Genomic DNA, 21,791 nt, shown 5'->3' with positions numbered 1-21,791 from the left:
AACATTTCACAAGTTGAGAAAGCTAAATTCTTGCTTTTCAACATGTTATTGTTTCCATACTTTCTCTCTTTCTCTCTTTCTATTTGTCCGTATGGCTAATTCGACTCTTGTTGCAGTATCATAAGCACGGAGTGCTTTGGTCACATGGACGTCACTTTCGCGTGTCAAGGATTGATCAACGTAGGTCTACCTTTGATAGTGGCATAATGGTTAGCTTTGAACAACGGAGTAGAGCAAGTGCACGAGATGAGAACTACCCGGCAGGATAGCTTGAGTACTTTGGTGTGATCCAAGATATACTAAAGATTAGTTTTCAAAAATTTGACTATTTCCTATTTGATGCCGAATGGTTCAAGGTTGTCACTATAGGTCGGAATGCAACTGTGCGAAGGGACCTCTGGCTTGGTGCAGGTTGATTCCCGAAGGTTTTGGAAAGATGAGACATATACTTTTGTCCTACGTGAGCATTGTGAGTAGGTAGTCTTTATCCCAGACCCTAGAGAGCCTGAATGGTTATTCATAGTGCAAGTTGCACCACGCAGTAAGCAGGTATACATAGATACCAACATGAAGGAGGATGCAGGCTCTGCCCTCCGTGACTCTGACGGTATAGTAGAGGAGTTAGATGCGGGTACAACAAGCTTTGGAGAAGACGAAGAGGCGGAAATCATAAATGAGGAGATTGGGGATGACGAATTGGAGCAGGATATTTCCAAGGAGTGTCCAATGCTTGACGATAACGCCGAGGTTCACCTAGAGATAGACATGTTCGGAGTGGCAGATCTTTATGCGGACGAGGCTTTATTGGACGTTTGATCGAGGATGGTTGTATTTTTGTTGTTTTGCTCTATCGCTATTTTGTTTCTAATTAAGTTTGATCTGTGTGTGCAATTTCTTTATCTTCCAGTATGAGTGGGGGCTTATTTTCAGCCCAAAGTGGGCAGCGTCGGCCACAAAGGAGGAGCGGCACCAGTGCATGGTGTATTGGATGAGCCAGGGGAACACCCCAGCATCGACTCCACCAGGCGGAGCCACCCTGGGTGGGGTCACTCACGGAGGCATCACTCCTGGTGGTATCACTCTCGGAGGCGTCACTCCCGGAGGCATCACTCCTGGTGATGTCACTCCAGGCGGCGTCACTCCTGGTGGTGTGTCACTAGCGAGGATTCAGAGTTCACGGACATCGCGACGAGACGTCCGTCTAGTCTCGCTAGTGGTGTGACTGTATCCGCTGGTGGTACAGCTCGTGCTAGCGGCAGTGGGAGTGGGAGCGGGTTTTGTTGTGGGGATGCAGATGTAGATCCGGGATCCTCCGTGTGAGTGCATCGTACCTCTTTCTCCTATGCAGAGGGTACCCCACGCAATTCTGCTCCCCGCACACCTTGGGGCGCCCATGATGTGGGGGTGATGTGCACGGTTCGGAATGGGGCGGTAATCATGGATGATGCGGGGAAGGCCATGAGACAACGTATTAGGCAGCTATGCACCTTACAGTTTGGGCATAGTGTTCTTGTGTCATGAAAAAACCAAGATAAAAGCAAAATAAACTATATTTCTGAGACCATCAACAATGAGTTTCAGCCTGCTGTCCCCAATGGTGAGAAAGTACCTAATGTGTGGATCACCACAGTTGCTCGAGATACTATGGCACATCGACGTTCAGAGGTCCGAGATCCATTCCATGCGAGAGCATAGAAGCCTTCCTGGCTGGACATGAAGGAGTGGGATCAGATTGCTGCAGAGGTCGCCACAATTCCAGATAGGTGGAGTCAACAAAAGGATACGGCAAGAGACGGTGGGCTCTTCCCATCTTGGTAGCGGTGGATACGACACTCTCCGCTACGAGTTTGTAAGTATTGATGTTTACTTTGTCAGTTTTATTTTAAGTATGACAACAACATATATTGTTTGAATTGTCGTTTGCTTACATTACAGGAGTTGTGTGTTTGTCGAGCGCCTACCCGCACAGAGGAGATTTTTGGCTACAGACACGGCATTACAAAGCTTTTAGAGGATGTGGAAAGTAAAGGAGAGTTTTTCGATTGGCAACGCCTTCCCAGAATGGACGAAACACGAGGTGAATATAAATCTTGTGCATGTATATATTAGTCACATGTTAATATGTTAGTGTCTAGTCGTACATGTGTATCTATATTGATAATTTCATTGTTCTTTTGCAGGTCTTGCAGATCCATGAGGACTTATGTTTATTATAGCTTTCGTTTGTATCATTTTGCTTTATGCCAAAGAACATGTTTATATATATTGGGTGGTAATTGGTTCGATTTCATGTATTTATAATCATGTTAGCTTTCATTATGCACGTCTGTAATTGTCGATCAAAAGTTTAATGGTAGGCATACCAATGCCATAAAATTTTGACTCTAGTGCTCCTCTTGAGTGCTAATTTTCTTTGGGCAGAGAGCAGGCCTCTCTTATTGCAGCTACTGCTGCTAATTGAGCAGCACCTGTAGCAGCAGGGAAGACACTGCTCTCTGCCCAGAAAAAAATCTGGATTATGGTCGCCGATATATGCATCGGTATGAGCGCCGGTATGGCACACATAGTACCGGCGCTTATACCGATACATATACCGAAGTGACGACACCGGCGCAGATACCGGCATGCTTACCAATGACGGGCTACTTTTGGCCAGATTTAGGGTGCCGGTAAAACCGTCGGTATGGTGGTGTTGTGTTGTAGTGCATGCTATATCTCCTACCCTCTTCAATCTTTCCCTCTCACTATCTCTCTCCCCCTCTCACTCTTACTCTATAAGTACACACTTCTAAACCTTAGTTTGTAAGATGGCGGCCGAGCAAGCAAGACTAGAGAGGGCATTAAGCAATGCGAAGGCTGCCCTTGAGAGTGAGGAAGCGGACCTTCCACAGACGGCTGTAGTCAATGTAAAGGACAAGATTGTCCGACTTCTTAACTACATCGACAATGCAAAGAATGCCATGGCGAACTATTTGGAGAGGCGGCTGGAATCACAAGTGCTGCAACCACCGTGCGCTATACGTTCGCTAGTCTTTGCGAAAAGGGTTGTCACAGAAGCACAAAAAATCTCTTTATTTAAGGATGTAGATGTTTTGCTTCGCGCCCAAATTCCGTGTAGAGAGAGGGAGAGAGGGCTTAAGAGGGTGGGAGAAAAAGTTATGCTCATAAGGTTGGAGAGAGAGAATGTGCTCGCCCGATTCCAAAAAGCGCTCGTAGGAAATAGGCCGCCCAAAAATTAAGCCCGTGTGTGTGTGTGTGTGCGCGTGTGCTGTTGAGTCTCTCAAGTCTAGTGCTTTATCATCAGTGTGTCTTCTTTCTCGACAGATCATAAGGAGAGAGAGAGAAGGTGTTACTGGGCAATACCATTGTCAATGAGGTTGTCGCTTTGCTTTCGCGTTTGCATGTTAATAGAGAAAGTGGAAGAAGAGTTGATGATGAAGAGGAAGAGGGGGAGAGACACGTGGTTGTCCATGTCTTATATCCATGCAAAGAAAGGGCCGTCGGAGCTTCGGAGGTGAGGCATGAGCTAGGGTAAGAAGCATGCAGCTCTTGCAGGTGTTGCCAGGCCTAATTTTTAAAGGCTTCGAAGGCACTTTTATCTTTGAGTGAAGGGCAAAAATATTTTTACCCTTCGAAAGAAGGATAGAATATTGAAAAATCTTTGAGTAGCCCTTCTAATTTTTGCCTAAATATAGCTTAATGAATGATTAGGGTCACCCTTCAAAAATGAGCCTTGGGCCACGTTGCTGTAGAGTTGCCGCCATTTTCTGGATGGATCAGAAGATGAAGCAACAACATGAGAAGATGGGGAAAGGTGACGACGCTTTCATACCCAACACAATATGGAGGCGGAGGCAAGAAGCTGGGAGGACGAGGAAGAGGGAGGGAGATGCAGGTGGGCTAGCGAGGTTAGGCCGTAGGGGGGGTTGTATGAAAGATTCTAGGGAATCTTTGAGCCATTAGTTTGTATCAGTCAGGTTTTTCAAAATACTTTTTAATGACCCCCAATAGTAGTACGCCAAGTGGCATGGCTCAGCTTTGGGTGTTTTTTCTCATCTGCATGCAGTATATTTGTTGCCGTGAGCTGCAAGGTTGGTTTATACTCAGGGAGCGTAGGGCGTCTATATCAGTAGAAACATGTGTCTCCTCCTCACTCCATGATTTTCTACTCGGACTCACCGTTCCATGTTTCTGCACCACAGGTTATTCCTCTCTCTCTCTCTCTCTCTCTCTCTCTCTCTCTCTCTCTCTCTCTCTCTCACACACACACACACACACACACACACGCACACACGCGTGCACGCTCTCACAGTAAAACGCAATCATGCACTTATGCATGCACATGGTGAATCTTTCGCTCTGTGTGCTCCTATGCTGAAATCTAGATTTCTCCTTATACCAGGTACAATAGGAAGCCTCATATCGTATCCGCCATGTCTATAACTCTGAGCTACTCGCAGCTAGCTCAACATCCACCTCAAAAGATTTTTGGCTTCTCATTTGTAAGAACTAGGGAAACTAGACCTGAGATCCTCCTCCCAACCTCCCTTTATATAAGCGGGCTCCTAGCCCCTTGCCCGAGACGGATCCCCTGTCCACACTGCCTAGCCCGACCCTTGGCCGTAGTCCATGACTATCCTAGTTCTTAGGGTACAGGGCCCTTGGGGCTCCTAGCCCCTTGCCCGAGACGGATCCCCTATCCACACTGCCTAGCCCGACCCTTGGCCGTAGTCCATGACTATCCTAGTTCTTAGGGTACAGGGCCAAGGATAGTCATGAACTACGGCCAAGGGTCGGGCTAGGCAGTGTGGACAGGGGATCCGTCTCGGGCAAGGGGCTAGGAGCCCGCCTATATAAAGGGAGGTTGGGAGGAGGATCTCAGGTCTAGTTTCCCTTGTCCTTACATCATCGGGGGCAAGGTGATTCTTTGTTCCAGTTAGCTGATCAAGCAGACCTCTGTGTGTGTGTATGAGAGAGAGAGAGAGAGAGAGAGAGAGAGAGAGAGAGAGAGAGATCATGATCTATCTAGTTTCTTTGTCCAATATGTCTTCAGACTACATGGAGTATGTATGTATACGCGAGTAGATTTTTGTGCCATATGCAGGACTCCAATAAGTCATAGTGACTGTTAAACATAGTTATGTCTCATCCTTTTACAACATTTTCTCAGTCGCATGCCCTTGTTCATCTTCAAGAATGTCATAAAATAGATCACACACTGCACAACCGTTTCGCTATGAACTTTTCCAGTTCATAGAGGTGGAGGCGACTTAAAAGGGGTGAACAATGGATAGCATATTAAACGCTGGTCAAAGATCCAACATTTTTGTTGTTTCTTAGCTTAAGGTGAGATTTTCTTGTAGGCTGATTCCGGCCTTTCGTAGACGTAACTATAATCTCTCTCTCTCTCTCTCTCTCTCTCTCTCTCTCTCTCTCTTCTCAAACAGGCAGTGCCTATGTCAACTTTGTTATGACCTTGTTTTGATAGCATTCTCAAATATTGTTTATTATCTTGGTAAAGCTTCTGAACACAATCGTTCACCTCTTCTGTGATTGCCAAGTACAGTCAAACATAAATTACCTATAGTTTCGGGTTCCTGCACTCAAGTATTTTTTTGTTTCACTACAAAAAGGCAAAGCCATTGTGTGTTTCATTCTTGGAAGGCAGAGGTAGCTTCACGTGCACCATCGCCCTTGTTTAATCTGCGTGCTTGGAAGAAAGAAAGCAGCTAAGCAGGCATGGTATAGTCCTCATCTCGTGCAGGTCTCCATTCTTTCTCTGTGCTTTTGCTGCTATCTCTGGGTGTTCTGAGCAGTGCAGGATTAGCATTTCTAAGAAGGCAGTGATGGGGCTTCCAAGCATGGCCGAGGTCATGCTGGAGACCATCTCCTCTGAAACGTATCATCCCTTGCAATGTAGAAAGAGCAATAACAAGACACGGCCAATAGGGGGCGGCAGGACGCCTAAAAAGATTGCAAGGTGGGATGATTTTGAGCAACTTTTGGAGATGTGGTGGAGTTGTGGAAGGGGTGTTGCACCACGTGATGTTCTTGCAAGTAAAAGTGCCTTGCAGTCCTATCCAAAGGTTTTTCTGGAATTTTGCTCAATTGCAAAGAGACGGGTGTGTGTGCCGCACTCACAGAATGTATATTTGCGCCTGTGAATGCAGCCCTCATATCAGGGAAAGGGTTTCTCTTGAATGAAATTGAGTCTATTAAGTGTGTGAAATCCAATACGGATTGGGGTGGCTTCATTTTCAGGGATAACTCAACAGATTCGTATGTGCAATTCCGCTTGCCCATCGAAGTGAAGCCTCCTTGGAATTCAAGTTACTTGATAACAATCATGCTGTCAATTTGCTCTCATCAAAGGAAGGGGCTGATCGTGAGAAGGTCAGGTTCGCCATTGCACAAATTCTTATGTACATGATCTTGGAAGAAGGTGGATATGGTGTCCTGTGCTCAAAGGAGCAGTTTATTTTCTTGAAGAGGTTTGGTAAGCCTGAGGACAAGGCTCTGCTACTCTCCAGAACCTTCGGATGTAATGACTCTATGGGAATTTGCAGATTCTTACTGTTCATATGCCTCTTGGTAGAGGCATCTAATACTATTAGTCGGTCAGCTGTTGACCAAGCTGGGCCGACCCCTCTATCGAGAAAACTGGTGACACCAAAAGGCATGAGACGGGAACGACGGATTCCACTTTCAGTAGGAAGGATGTAGCCAAACAGAAGAGCAAAAAGGACAAGGACGGTAAAACTGGTTACACCAAAAGGCACAAATTGGCAACGACAGATTTCACTTTCAGCAGCAAGGATGGAGCCAAACAGAAAAACAAAAAGGACAGTAGTTCTCCAAGCAATGTAGAGAAATCTGTCTAGAAGTAGGCCAGTTTCCTTTGCTACAAAGCTCAAGCTGGATGAGGCCCCATACGAGTGGGTGTATCTTTCAGATGATGGGCCGCCTGAGCTGTCCGCCTAGCACACGCAAGAAAGTGGTAACTGGAAGGTTGATGATACACCTGCGATGAACGTGGACAATTGGATCAAGCAGGTTGTTGAATTTGATCTTATGTCCTTTCAGTTGGGGAAAGTAATTTCAAGTGGAGGGAAAGTAATTGTTCGAGAAGGCATTTTTTTGGGTGCACAAGCAGTCATAAAGATGTTTGACCTTACAGAGGATGATGCACAAGGCCTCATTTCAGAATTTTACAGCGAGGTAAAAGCTTACACTATGCTACAAGATCTCCAGGGCATTGTTGTTCCGCGTTTGCCTGCGTATGGAACATTGTGGGGGGGGATACATGGGCTTTGTGGCCCTTGAGATGGGATGAGTTCCGCTATCAGCAGAGCAACTCAGGATGTATTCTGATTATGGACTTGCAAGCATGGCGAAGCAATCTTTACAGCTTATCCACAGCTACAAGGTGTTGCATGAGGACCTCTCTCCTAGGAATATCCTCGTCTCACCGGAGCACCAGAGAGTTTTCTTCATAGATTTTGGCTTATGCAGCTTTGATGTAGAGGAGATGTATCTTGAAGTGGAGATGGAGGAGCTCATGAAGTTACTTGAAGACGAACTTCTATCCACAAGTTAGAGTAATTTTGTACACGAGGAGTTCTCCTCACAGAGACGGCTCTTGGGTAGTAGCAGCAGTTTCCTTGCTCTCAGATCTTTGTATATAGCTTTGTGTGTTTAGACATTTAGACACAAGATAAAAGATTAAAAAATCTTGGAACTGTTTACTTTGAATGTGGGCTCTCACAGTTGACCCCACTTTTTGTTTCCTTGATATATAAGCTAGTTGGTTGGTTGATGCCTTCCTTTGGGTAACCTGAAGTGTTCGTTCTAATATGTTCAAAAGTTAGGCTTCAGTCCACACTTCCCTTTGATGCACCACATTATGTTTATAAAACGACGGGGGAGAATTTGGGATTTTCTTGTTTGTTTGATTCCTTCTTTGATGATCGGTTGTTTGGTCATTTAATTACACACCTCGTGTAGATTCTGCTTTTCAAGTAAAAGCTATATGCGTTGTGTGTGTGTGTGTGTGTGTGTGTGTGTGTGTGTACATATTGAAGTCGTGTTGGTTTTGTCAATCTACTTGGCTGGTTTGAAGGGATTTTCTAGTGACAACATACTTCCACCAACTTTAAAAGCAGTGGAAGATAGGTCAAACCGATGGAGAAAGTGATACATTGCCTTATGTAGGGAGCAGCTACGCACACGCATATGCCCTTAGAGTAGCTTGGCAATCTAGTGGAACCAAGCGATGGACAGCCATGTTACATGTGTAGAAATTAGCCAGCCCCTTGGAGAGAAAAGAGGATTACTTATAAGAAAAGTTGAAAATTCAAAATGGCCTCCATAAGGCGGACTGGAGAGAGAGAGAGAGAGAGAGAGAGAGAGAGAGAGAGAGAGAGAGCTCTTTTGTGTAGGGTTACAATATGGCAAGGGATTTTAGGAGGTGCCATGTATGGATCGACGTAACAACCGAGGACATTATCTACGAGCCTAAAGACTCAAGAAAATCTACTAATTCTTGAGTGCATGTGTTAATAAACTTGCATGTATACACATTCAACATGCTCCAAATAAGCCCCACAAAAGTCTAGATAATTTCCAAATACTATGGCATACATGCTATCATCATTAGTGCCCAACATTGAATGTGGAAGTAAGTATGATATATGCTCCCACACACACATTAGAAAATTTCGGAGGTCATTTGGAGGGCCTTGTAAGAAATTGTATTTCTCTCTCTAGAAACTTTTTTTAAAATGCACTTGCACCTTGTGAGTACGTCCAAAAGGACAACCAGAAACTTTAAAAAGTAGATTTATATTCCCAATCGTCCTTAAAAACGGTCACTTTTTTATTTAATGTGAGCGTCTTTTTCAAGAGGCAGGTGCGACGCATTCAAGGCAGCTTACTGAAAGTTGAAAAGTCACAAACTGTCAAATAGTGATAGATTTTAAGGCTTTTGACACCACCAATGCGTCCGGAACGCCAAAATACCCTATAAACGAATGTCTACTTGTCTCATTCCGACATCCGGAGAGGCAAAAAATGTCAAAAAACCCAAAAAAATGAGCTTTTTACTTAAGGCACGCGAGGAGGCATTCTAAAATGCTAGAATGCCCCTCTGCGTGCCGTTAGCACAAAGCTCCTTTTAGTGATTTTTGGACAATTATCTTTCAAGAAAGCCTACCCATGTTTCTCTATTGCACTTTTGCACCATGCTCTCTCTCTCTCTCTCTCTCTCTCTCTCTCTCTCTCTCTCCTTTCTATAGCTTAGCATATTTAAAGAGAGAGAGAGTGAGAGACTCCCATTACTAACGGCGCGCGTGGAGCATGTTTTGACCTCAAAAAACACCTCCTCGCACCGTTAGTATAAGGTAACAGAAAGACTCTCTCTCTCTCTCTTTCCCCCGCCTTACTTCCTCTCTCTATAACACTCACACATACACACATAAATACATACACTGGTGGATGCACAGTACTAAAGGCGCGCATAGAGACATGCACACCGGTTGTGCCTCTCTACGCGCGCCTATAGTATAGAGAGAGAGAGAGAGAGAGAGAGAGAGAGAGAGAGAGAGGCTCTTTGTGTTTGTGTGTTTGTATGTTATATTTGTGTGTCTGTGTGTTTGTGAGTGTGTGTGTCTGTCTGTGTGTGTGTATGTTATATTTGTGTCTCTGTGTGTTTGTGTGTATGTTATATTTGTCTCTGTGTGTGTGTGTGTGTGTGTGTGTGTGTGTGATCAAAATGCACTTTGTAGAATTGTAACAATGGGTGTGCGTGCTCACTCTTATAGACCCGAAATTATGATCTCTAAGGCTAAGATGATGAAGGAAAAACCTATGTGATAGATGGAGGCCTTTTTAAAGATTTTTTGACATTTTCCTCTCAAAAAGCTCTCTAAAAGAGGAAAAAAGGGGCTTTTTACTAACGGCGCGCGATGAGGCATTCCAAAATTTTGGAATGCCCCCTCGCGCGCCGTTAGTAAAATGTTCTTTTAGGGGTTTTTGACATTCTTTGCCTCTTTGGATGTCGGAGCTAGGCAATTGGACATTCATTTCTAGGATATTTGGGCGTTCCGGACGCATTGACAGTATCAAAAGTTTCAAAATCTTCCACCACTTGATAGTTTTGTAACTTTTTGAATTCTAGCGATGACGTAAGCCGTATCAAATGCACCGCATCTACCTTCTGAAAAAGGTGCTCGCATTAAATGAAAGAGAGTGATCGTCTTCGAGGACCACTAGATTATTAAATGAGAAGAGGGACACCTTTTATATTTTTGTTAATATCAATCTATTTTTCTACGTAACGTAGGCTCTTCTCTCATTGGAGGAGATTATTTTCCTCTCTCTTCCAAAAGGCCCTCCAAAAGACCTCCGAAATCTCCTAATGCATGCGTAGATACTCGTTCACTCAGTTTCTATCACACTACTATGGAGATGATACGGAGTCGACTCTAGCGCTAAAGAAAACCATTATAGATGAAGTAGTGTAAGCTAAGTTTCTAACATTTCTCTAGAGATGCAAGGCACCACTCGGTCGTGATGAAGCCTAGCTCTAAAGAAAGCATTACCATCAAATGGTTAAGCCATGATCAAGATTGTGTATGCATCCTTCCTACTGAAACTATTTCTTCTATTTGGCTGCATCCTTCCTACTGAAACTGGCATCCCTCGTTCCCATCTCATTCCTTTTGGTGTCACCAGTTTTCTCGATAGAGGGGTCGGCCCAGCTTGGTCAACAGCTGACCGACTAATAGTATTAGATGCCTTTGCCAATAGGCATATGAATAGTAAGCATCTGCAAATTCCCATAGAGTCATTACATCCAAAGGTTCTGGAGAGTAGCAGAGCCTTTTCCTCAGGCTTACCAAACCTCTTCAAGAAAATAAACTGCTCCTTTGAGCACAGGACACCATAGCCACTTTCTTCCAAGATCATGTACATAAAAATTTGTGCAATGGCGAACCTGACCTTCTCACGATCAACCCCTTCCTGTGATGAGAGCAAGTCGACAGCATGATAGTTATCAAGTAACTTGAATTCCAAGGAGGCTTCACTTCGATGGGCAAGCGGCATTGCACATACGAATTTGTTGAGTTATCCCTGAAAATGAAGCCACCCCAATCCGTATTGGATTTCACACACTTAATAGACTCAATTTCATTCAAGAGAAACCCTCTCCCTGATATGAGGGCTGCATTCACAGGCGCAAATATACATTCTGTGAGTGCGGCACACACACCCGTCTCTTTGCTAATTGAGCCAAATTCCAGAAAAACCTTTGGATAGGACCGCAAGGCACTTTTACTTGCAAGAACATCACGTGGTGCAACACCCCTTCCACAACTCCACCACATCTCCAAAAGTTGCTCAAAATCATCCCACCTTGCAATCTTTTTAGGCGTCCTGCCGCCCCCTATTGGCCGTGTCTTGTTATTGCTCTTTCTACATTGCAAGGGATGATACATTTCAGAGGAGATGGTCTCCAGCATGACCTCGGCCATGCTTGGGAGCCCCATCACTGCCTTCTTAGAAATGCTAATCCTGCACTGCTCAGAACACCCAAAGATAGCAGCAAGCACAGAGAAAGAATGGAGACCTGCACGAGATGAGGACTATACCCTGCCTGCTTAGCTGCTTCCTTTATTCCAAGCACGCAGATTAAACAAGGGCGATGGTGCACGTGAATCTACCTCTACCTTCCAAGAATGAAACACACAATGGCTTTGCCTTTCTATAGTGAAACAAAAAAACACTTGAGTGCAGGAACCCAAAACTGTAGGTAATTTATGTTTGACTGTACTCGGCAATCACAGAAGAGGTGACCGATTGTGTTTAGAAGCTTTACCAAGATAATAAACAATATTTGAGAATGCTATCAAAAGAAGGTCATAACAAAGCTGACATAGGCACTGCTTGTTTGAGAGAGAGAGAGAGAGAGAGAGAGAGAGAGAGAGAGAGAGAGATTATAGTTACGTCTACGAAAAGCCCGAATCAGCGTATGAGAGTTACCTGCAAGCAGGCAGTGCCAAGAGAGCCTACAAGACAATTGCAAACAATTTCAAATCACCTAAAAACATGAGAGAAACATCGAGGTCAGTGCTCTAAATAAAGCACACATATAGACCTCGAAGTGATTTAAGGTCCTTTCAATGTTTCTTGAAAAGAAGAAATTCAACTCTAAGAGACATGCACTTATAAACTCCTGGTTTATCATCTGTAAAATATAACTGTCAACTCCATGCACTGTATTTGTTGATTGATACTTGAATGCCTAATACTTCGTGTACAACTTGGTACGGGATATACCCACTCTCGAGTCAAGAAGCACACATGGGCATATGATTCATACATAGCTCTGTCCACTGCCTATGCACTTCTAGTAAAGTTTAGGCTAGGGGTTACCATCTCCTCAAACACGTGGCATGATGACCAAAAGAAAGACATTCTGCTATAGTTTCCTATTTCTCCAGCATCCATGCCATTTAACAGTTACAGGGAAAAAAAAGACCCTAAAAGAATCTTTAGGACATTACACTTCCACATTACATAAAAATTTGGAATTGAAAATCCGTATGTACAAGTATTACTTCACGTCAAGTAAAAAACTAATGATGGGGCTCTTTAATCTATGGTTGGTGCACAATTTAAGCAAGAGGCATGAATGTACCTTTTTAAAAATGATGCTCTTCTTCATCCAAACTCGCAAACATGTCAAGTGTGCTACAAGAAAATCTCGTCTTAAGATAAGAAACAACAAAAATATTGGATCTTTGACCAACGTTTAATATGTTATCCATTGTTCACCCCTTTTAAGTCGCCTCCACCTCTATGAACTGAAAAAGTTCATAGCAAAATGGTTGTGCAATGTGTGATCTATTTTATGACATTCTTGATGATGAACAAGGGCATGTGACTGAGAAAATGCTGCAAAAGGATGAGACATAACTATGTTTAACAGTCACTATGACTTACTGGAGTCCTGTATATGGCACAAAAATCTACTCGCATATACATACATGCTCCATGTAGTCTGAAGACATATTGGACAGAGAAACTAGAAGGATCATGATCTCTCTCTCTCTCTCTCTCTCTCTCTCTCTCACACACACACACACACACACACACACACACACACACACACACACACACACACACACGTCTGCTTGATCAGCTAACTGGAACAAAGAATCACCTTGCCCCCAATGAGAAGCCAACAATCTTTCGAGGTGGATGTTTATCTAGCTGCAAGTAGCTCAGAGTTGTAGACATGGCGGATACGATATGAGGCTTCCTATTGCACGTGGCATAAGGAGAAATCCTGATTTCAACATAGGAGCACATAGAGCGAAAGATTCACCACGTGCATGCATAAGCTCATGATTGCGTTTTACTGTGAGAGAGCGCGCGCGTGTGTGTGTGTGTGTGTGTGAGAGAGAGAGAGAGAGAGAGAGAGAGAGAGAGAGAGGAATAACCTGTTGTGCAAAAACATGGAACGGTGAGTCCGAGTAGCAAATCATGGAGTGAGGAGGAGAGACGCACGTTTCTACTGATATACCTTTAGCCTAGAACGCACATGCAGCTCTCAGACGCCCTGCGCTCCCTGAGTATAAACCAACCTTGCAGCTTACGGCAACAAATATACTGCATGCAGTTGAGAAAAAATCACCCAAAGCTGAGCCATGCCACTTGGCGTACTACTATTGGGGTCATTGAAAAGTATTTTGAAAAATCTGACTGGTTACAAACTAATGGCTCAAAGATTCCCTATAATCTTTCATACAACCCCCCCTAGGCCTAACCTCGCTAGCCCACCTGCATCTCCCTCCCTCTCCCTCGTCCTCCTAGCTTCTTGCCTCCGCCTTCATATTGTGTTGGGTATGAAAGCATCGTCACCTTTCCCCATCTTCTCATGTTGTTGCTTCATCTTCTGATCCATCCAGAAATGGCGGCAACTCTTCAGCAACGCAGCCCAAGGCTCATTTTTGAAGGGTGACCCTTATCATTCATTTGAAGGGTAAACTTTTACCTATCCTTCATTAAGCTATATTTAGGCAAAAATTAGAAGGGCTACTCAAAGATTTTTCAATATTCTATCCTTCTTTCGAAGGGTAAAAATATTTTTGCCCTTCACTGAAAGATAAAAGTGCCTTCAAAGCCTTAAAAAATTAGGCCTGGCAACGCCTGCAGGAGCTGCATGCTTCTTACCCTAGCTCATGCTTCACCTCCGAGGCTCCGACGGCCCTTTCTTTGCATGGATATAAGACATGGACAACCACGTGTCTCTCCCCGTCTTCCTCTTCATCATCAACTCTTCTTCCACTTTCTCTATTAACCTGCAAACGCGAAAGCAAAGCGACAACCTCATTGACAATGGTATTGCCCAGTAACACCTTCTCTCTCTCTCTCTCTCTCTCTCTCTCTCCTTATGATCTGTCGAGAAAGAAGACACTGATGATAAAACACTAGACTTGAGAGACTCAACAGCACACACACACACACGGGCTTAATTTTTGGGCGGGCTATTTCCTACAAGCGCTTTTTGGAATCGGGCTAGCAGATTCTCTCTCTCCAACCTTTTGAGCATAACTTTTGCTCCCACCCTCTCAAGCCCTCTCTCCCTCTCTCTACATGGAATTTGGGCGCGATGCAAAACATCTACATCCTTAAATAAAGAGATTTTTTGTGCTTGTGTGACATAACCCTTTTCGCAAAGACTAGCCAACGTATAGCGCACGGTGGTTGCAGCACTTGTGATTCCAGCCACCTCTACATCCGCCTCTCCAGATAGTTTCGCCATGGCATTCTCCGCATTGTCGACGTAGTTAAGAAGTCAGACAATCTTGTCCTTTACATTGACTACAGCTGTCTGTGGAAGGTCCGCTTCCTCACTCTCAAGGGCAACCTTCGCATTGCTTAATGCCCTCTCTAGTCTTGCTTGCTCGGCCACCATCTTACAAACTAAGGTTTAGAAGTGTGTACTTATAGAGTAAGAGTGAGAGGGGGAGAGAGAGAGTGAGAGGGAAAGATTGAAGAGGGTAGGAGATATAGCATGCACCACAACACAACACCACCATACCGGCGGTTTTACTGGCGCCCTAAATCATGGCCAAAAGTAGCCCGTCATTGGTAAGCACGCCAGTATCGCGCCGGTGTCATCACTTCGGTATATATATCGGTATAAGCGCCGATACTGTGTGTGCCATCCCGGTGCTCATACCGACGCATATACCGGCGACCATAATGCATAATTTTTTCTGGGCAGGGAGCATTGTCTTCCCTGCTACAGGTGCTGCTCAATTAGCAGCCGCAGCTGCAATAAGAGAGGCCTGCTCTCTACCCAAAAAAAATTAGCACTCAAGAGGAGCACTAAAGTCAAAAGTTTATGGCATTGGTATGCCTACCAATAAACTTTCGATCGACAATTACAGACATGCATAATGAAAGCTAACATGATTATAAATACATGAAATCGGACCAATTACCACCCAATATATATAAACATGTTCTTTGGCATAAAGCAAAATGATACAAACGAAAGCTATAATAAACATAAGTCCTCATGGATCTGCAAGACCTGCAAAAGAACAATGAAATTATCAATGTATAGATACACATGTACGAGTAGACACTAACATATGACTAATATATACATGCGCAAGATTTATATTCACCTTGTGTTTCGTCCATTCGGGGAAGGCATTGCCAATCGACAAACTCTCCTTTACTTTCCACATCCTCTAAAAGCTTTGTAATGCCGTGCCTGTAGCCAATAATCTCCTCTGTGTGGGTAGGCGCTCGACGAACACACGACTCCTATAATGTAAGCAAATGACAATTCAAACAATATATGTTGTTGTCATACTTAAAATAAAACTGACAAAGTAAACATCAATACGTACAAACTCGTAGCGGAGAGTGTCGTATCCACTGCTACCAAGATGGGAAGAGCCCACCGTCTCTTGCCGTTTCCTTTTGCTGACTCCACCTATTTGGAATTGTGGCGACCTCTGTAGCGAGGAAGACTTCTGTGCTCTGGCACGGAATGCATCTTGGTTTTTCCATGACACAAGAACACTATGCCCAAACTGTAAGGTGCATAGCTGCCTAATACGCTGTCTCATGGCCTTCCCCGCATCATCCATGATTACCGCCCCATTCCAAACCGTGTACATCACCCCCACATCATGGGCGCCCCAAGGTGTGCGGGAGGCAGAACTGTGAGGGGTACCCTCTGGAGAGGAGAACGAGGTATGATGCGCTCACACGGGGGATCCCGCATCTACATCTGCATCCCCACAACAAAACCCGCTCCCACTCCCACTGCCGCTAGCACGAGCTGTACCACCAGCGGATCCACTCACACCACTAGCGAGAGTAGATGGACGTCTCCGTTGCGATGTCCGTGAACTCTGACTCCTCGCTGGTGACACACCACCAAGAGTGACGCCGCCTGGAGTGACGTCGCCAGGAGTGACGCCACCAGGAGTGATGCCTCCGGGAGTGACGCCTCCGAGAGCGATACCACCAAGAGTATTGCCTCCGGGAGTGACCCCACCCAGGGTGGCTCCGCCTGGTGGAGTAGGTGCTGGGGTGTTCCCGTGGCTCATCCAATACACTCCTCCTTTGTGGCCGACGCTTCCCACTCTGGGCTGAAGATGAAGCCCCCACTCATTCTGGAAGATAAAGAAACTGCACACACAGATCAAACTTAATTAGAAACAAAATAGCGATAGAGCAAAACAACAAAAATACAACCACTCTCGATCAAACGTCCAATAAAGCCTCGTCCGCATAAAGATCTGCCACTCCGAACATATCTATCTCTAGGTGAACCTCGGTGTTATCGTCAAACATTGGACACTCCTTGGAAATATCTTGCTCCAATTCGTCATCCCCAATCTCCTCATTTATGATTTCTGCCTCTTCGTCTTTTCCAAAGCTTGTTGTACCCAAATCTAACTCCTCTACTATACCGTCAGAGTCACGGAGGGCAGAGCCTGCACCTGCATCCTCCTCCATGTCGGTACCTATGTATACCTGCTTACTGCGTGGTGCAACTTGCACTATGAATAACCATTCAGGCTCTATAGGGTCTGGGATAAAGACTACCTACTCACAATGCTCAGGTAGGACAAAAGTATCTATCTTATCTCTCCAAAACCTTCGGGAATCAACCTGCACCAAGCCAGAGGTCCCTTCGCACAGTTGCATTCCGACCTATAGTGACAACCTTGAACCATTCGGCATCAAATAGGAAATAGTCGAATTTTTGAAAACTAATCTTTAGTATATCTTGGATCACACCAAAGTACTCAAGCTATCTTGCCTGGTAGTTCTCATCTCGTGCACTTGCTCTACTCCGTTGTTCAAAGCTGACCATTATGCCACTATCAAAGGTAGACCTACGTTGATCAACCCTTGACATGCGAAAGTGACGTCCATGTGACCAAAGCGTTCCGTGCTTATGATACTGCAACAAGAGTCGAATTAGCCATACGGACAAATAGAAAGAGAGAGTGTTTGTGTGCAGTCCGCGGAGGAAAATTTGTACTCACATGCCAATCACAACCCAAACCGAACTCCTCTTCCTCCTCTGTTACAGGTTTGCCACATCGTTTTGCCGCGTCAATGGCTTGGTGCAACCATCGCATACTTGGAAAATCTGGCAGTGGTTGCAAGGTATCTGACACTGGAAGGTTTTGTGAACTGCGGGCCCGCCTCCATCTCGCGCGTTGTCTATCTCGTTCTCGTCTCTCCAACTTGTACTTCTCCAACCACTTCCGCGTTGATTCAGAATTTAGAAGAAAAAAATTCATGATCTTAGTTCGTAGTGCCTCATCCATCTTTCGCATTGCTCCTTGACCCTGTGGCACTTCCCCGATGCAGCACGGATCACTATCATCGTGTCTTAGTCGAGGCATTTCTGGATAGGAGCATCCAAGGAAGTCGGTGATAAACACTAGTGACTCTTGAACAAGCCATCCCTCTGCCATACTTCCCTCTGGACGGGCTCTTTTGCATCGCGGATCACTATCATCGTGCCATAGTCGAGGCATTTCTGGATCGGAGCATCCAAGGAAGTCGGTGATAAACACTAGTGACTCTTGAACAAGCCATCCCTCTGCCATACTTCTCTCTGGACGGGCTCTTTGACGAACGAAACCTTTTAGCGTCTTCATAAAACGCTCTGAGAAGAACATCCACCTGCTATGGACAGTACCCGTAATTGCAACTTCACTCACAACATGGACAAGGAGATGCATTTGGATCGACAATATGCTGCTTGGAAAGTATTTCTCTACCATGCAGAGTACTGCTTCTATGGAGTTGCATCAAGCTGCCGCTATGGAATCTTTATGGATCTCTTTGGAAGAGATCCAACGTACCAAGCCACTGATCTTGTATATGGTGTTCCTTATATCCGGTGTGAGACAATCTTTTATGGCGATGGGGAGCACAAACTGTTAAAACTTGTGCCAATCGTGAGACTTTAACCCTGTAAGATTGTCGTCTCTTGTAAAAGCTGTCTTCAAAGAACGCATGCAACCCGTTTGTGTTTTGAACTCCGAAATGATCTTCTTGACTTGTTGTTCTTCTTTCCTGTGCAAAATCCATGGGGCTCGAGGCAACACCACAGCTCCAGTGGGTTTCGTGAATGCCCATAGTTTTGGCATGCGTCCCTACGTTTGCAAGTCATCCCTTTGCCCTTTGCTTTCCTTCTTGCCAATCCAAGTCTTCCAAAGGAGATCCGCCACATTCTTGAAGATATGAATTGGATCAAGCAAATGGTTGATCAACAACTCTCCCCAATATGGTAACTCATGGAAAATTGAGTCTTTTCATGCCAGGTACAATGCCTCCACTAGCAGTCCACAGATCTCTCCAGTCACTAGCCTTCATTGCGGTGGGGTGTCTTCCTAGTTGGCCATCACGCAGCTCATGCTCGTCGGGAAGGTATCTATGATGACCTTCGTAAATAGTTTTTCGAAGCGCATTGAGTATCGTGCATCGAAGCTTGGTCCACATAAAGGACAAGCGTGATAGCCCGACACAGATAGACCTTCACATTAGCAAATGAAAGAAAGAGTCAGTATCACTAGGGTCTCGTGAATTATAAAGGACATGATAAACATGACACTTTCTTACCAGAACATTCCCCGTATCCTGGCCAATTGTGCATTGTCCACATGAGTATTGCTTGCACTCGAGTCTCTCTTCTACGTGAAGGTTGCGACATGTCTCTGACGTTAATTCCCTCCCATAGCATGCGTAGCTCTTCTATGAGTGGCACGAGATACACGTCCATATTCTTAACCTTGTACTTTCCTGGCACAATCAGAGATAACAAAAAATGACCCTTCTTGATGGTCAACCATGGTGGAAGATTGTAGTTAACTAGGCAGACTGGCCATGTACTCCAAGACGATCTTCAGAGTCCGAACGGGTTCACTCCATCCATTGTCAAGCCGAACGGATGTTACGAGGTTCTACTTTGAAAGCTGGCCATTTTTCTTCAATATGTTTCCATGCATTTGTGTCAGCCGGCACCTGTAGAACATCATCAGTGGATCAATTGGTTGCATGCCAAGACATCAAGCTTGCAATCGCTGGACTCCTAAACATGTGTTTGATTCTAGGTACAATCGGAAAGTGTCGGAGGACCTTCACAGGAATCGATTCACCCATAACATCTTCTCTATATAGATGTGCATGACACTTCGGGCACTCCAGTAGGTGCTTGTACTCATTACGAAATATAATACAATCATTTTTGTAGGCATGGATTCTATGGTAATCCATGCCCATGGACGTGAGCAGCTTCTTTGCATGTTGGCACGTAGGAGGCATTTCGTTGACTACGGGCAATAACTGGTCCCTAAGTAACCTGTCAAAGTTAGGCATACATTGTTTAAATCAACATGGCAGCACATATTTAACACATGCCCGATTGTAGGTTCGCTATATTACCTGAATAGTTCACGCCATATATTGATTGCATATTGAGCATAGCCAGTGAGGCTTGCAACACTGAAACTCTTGCGCCTTCGAACAATGGAAGGCGTGCAAGATTGCGCAGGTCACTTTCCCTCTCCTCACCATCTGAACGAGTAGCACCTCCATCCTCTCCATCCGTCTCTGGCTCCTGCTGGGGTTCGAAGGCATCAAGCATCTCAAACCCTCCAAGATGTGCTCTCTTTGGGGTGCATGATTGCCACAGTCACTGGATTCTGGATTACCTCCAAGCAATCTTTGTCTCTGCACGGCTCGAGGTAACGTTGGGGCTATGTCAACAAGTTGAATGTGCTCTTGATTCTGACTATACGAGTCAAAACGGAGGTTCTCCAATAAATGGAGATCAAATATGAGTTTCTCCAATAAATGGAGATGAAATATTCCATTCCGACGGATATGTTCGTTGCAGATCCGTCTCTTGCGGGAGACTTGATACTTAGGGTGTTTCTCTCTCATCCCCTACTTCTTGGGCTCGCCCCCTCCTATGTAGGGCTTGACAAAGACTTTTTGGGACACACACAAAACATCCAATTCCCCTAATGTTTGACCTTTGGACACAACCTTTGAATTTTGGAACTTTAGCATTTTGGAAGTCTTAATGGGCTGAACCTTAGGGTCTTTTGAGCCCATTGTTGCACATAGCTCTTTTGCAAATGGCCCTCCCTTTGGATCTCTATTTTGCCTCCTTTGGATCCCTACTGTGGCCGGTCTGCTAGCTTAACCAATATTCTAGCTTTTTCTCCCCTGGCACTTTCCCATATTAAATGATCAGTTTAACATGAGAAAATCATTTAGGAGAATGAGATATTGATTATTATGACATTACCTCTCTCTTGAAATCATAGTCGTCCTCGACTATGGGGTAGAGAAGATAAAGCATATTCATTAGTCCTTTTTGTAGCGGGTAGAGGATCCCTATGTTACCCTATGACATCGTTCTAGAATGGATGACTAATCCATTTGGCGCTTGAGAGCCTAAGCTGCCACAAGCATGTCTGCACATTAGTCCTATCAATCTTCCATAGTAAAGTGACAAGGTCTACTTGGTGTTCGGGAGACGTCGTCTCCACAAACTTGATCTAAGCATGCATACTACTTTATTTTTGTGCACAATAAAGAAAAAGAGAGTCTTATAAGACAAAATCTTTGTTCATTTTTAACATTTGTACATTTGCTTACTCTAGGGAAGCATTGTAAGCATTGACAAGGTTTAGGTTATCCTTTAATTGTATGCATGGCATCCATCTAGCATCTTCAAAAGGATAATTCTTAAACTTAATAAGATATCGTCGGATAGTCTTACCGCCTCTTAGTACCTTGTCTTTATGTCGGAGAATGGACTCGGGCTACAGCACCTCTTCTTGGTCCTCGATCTCTGGTGGGTCTTCAATAGTTGGTTCTTGAGGTGGCTCTCCTTTGTAAAGCTTTAATAGGCTCACATGGAAAGCATTGTGTATGAGCCAATGACTCGGCAACTTGAGTTGATAGGCCATCTCATTGATTGGCCTAAGAGTCTGGAAGGGACCATAATATCTTTTTGCTAACTTAGCATAATACTTTTGGTGTCCCGTAGGATTCTTGCCTGTCGCGTGTGCCTTAATCGAGCCTTGGGAAATTTGAGTAAGACACAATCATTTTCTTTAAAGGCTTGGGCTCTTCTGTGCTTGTCAGCAGCAGCCTTTTGCCTTTGCTGTGAGAGCTAGCTTTTTCTCCCCTGGCACTTCCCCATATTAAATGACCAGTTTAAC

The 21,791-nt window shown here is 44.7% G+C and overlaps 2 protein-coding genes across 4 annotated transcripts; one reads left to right on the top strand and one right to left on the bottom strand.

Annotated features, from left to right (window-relative positions):
- Positions 1-362: 362 nt before the first annotated feature.
- LOC147461685 (uncharacterized) lies at positions 363-2,303 on the top strand. Its single transcript, XM_086501547.1, has 6 exons — positions 363-810; positions 908-1,148; positions 1,244-1,316; positions 1,819-1,849; positions 1,936-2,077; positions 2,181-2,303. Exons 1-6 carry the CDS (start codon positions 568-570, stop codon positions 2,195-2,197), a joined length of 747 nt encoding a protein of 248 aa, XP_086357673.1. The 5' UTR covers positions 363-567; the 3' UTR covers positions 2,198-2,303.
- A 13,208-nt stretch (positions 2,304-15,511) lies between these two features.
- Positions 15,512-20,395, bottom strand: LOC147461684 (uncharacterized). 3 transcript variants are annotated; one of them, XM_086501543.1, is made up of 6 exons: positions 19,999-20,384; positions 19,177-19,915; positions 17,586-19,090; positions 15,930-17,500; positions 15,702-15,843; positions 15,512-15,604 (listed from the first exon to the last, which is right to left on the bottom strand). In XM_086501543.1, exons 4-6 carry the CDS (start codon positions 16,200-16,202, stop codon positions 15,588-15,590), a joined length of 432 nt encoding a protein of 143 aa, XP_086357669.1. In that variant the 5' UTR covers positions 16,203-17,500; positions 17,586-19,090; positions 19,177-19,915; positions 19,999-20,384; the 3' UTR covers positions 15,512-15,587. The 3 variants fall into 3 exon arrangements, with proteins under 3 accessions (XP_086357669.1, XP_086357663.1, XP_086357666.1); XM_086501537.1 differs by lacking the exons at positions 15,512-15,604; positions 15,702-15,843 and having other exon boundaries at positions 16,019-17,500; positions 19,999-20,395; XM_086501540.1 differs by lacking the exons at positions 15,512-15,604; positions 15,702-15,843 and having other exon boundaries at positions 16,019-16,719; positions 19,999-20,395.
- Positions 20,396-21,791: the final 1,396 nt, after the last annotated feature.

Source organism: Adiantum capillus-veneris, chromosome 3, assembly GCF_014529385.1.
Source record: "Adiantum capillus-veneris isolate H3 chromosome 3, ASM1452938v2, whole genome shotgun sequence".
Taxonomy (NCBI): domain Eukaryota; kingdom Viridiplantae; phylum Streptophyta; class Polypodiopsida; order Polypodiales; family Pteridaceae; genus Adiantum; species Adiantum capillus-veneris.
Note: the sequence above shows the minus strand (reverse complement) of the source record. Positions and strands in the feature narration are given on the sequence as shown.

Excerpts from the sequence above, each read along its gene's own strand:
- LOC147461685 (XM_086501547.1), top strand. The coding sequence starts at position 568 with ATGAAGGAGGATGCAGGCTCTGCCCTCCGTGACTCTGACGGTATAGTA. Across the intron at positions 1,317-1,818 it reads GTAGATCCGGGATCCTCCGT|CGGTGGATACGACACTCTCC; the intron begins GTGAGTGCATCG and ends CCATCTTGGTAG. Across the intron at positions 1,850-1,935 it reads ACACTCTCCGCTACGAGTTT|GAGTTGTGTGTTTGTCGAGC; the intron begins GTAAGTATTGAT and ends CTTACATTACAG.
- LOC147461684 (XM_086501537.1), bottom strand. The coding sequence starts at position 18,335 with ATGGTAGAGAAATACTTTCCAAGCAGCATATTGTCGATCCAAATGCAT. Across the intron at positions 17,501-17,585 it reads GTTTGGGTTGTGATTGGCAT|TATCATAAGCACGGAACGCT; the intron begins GTGAGTACAAAT and ends CTCTTGTTGCAG.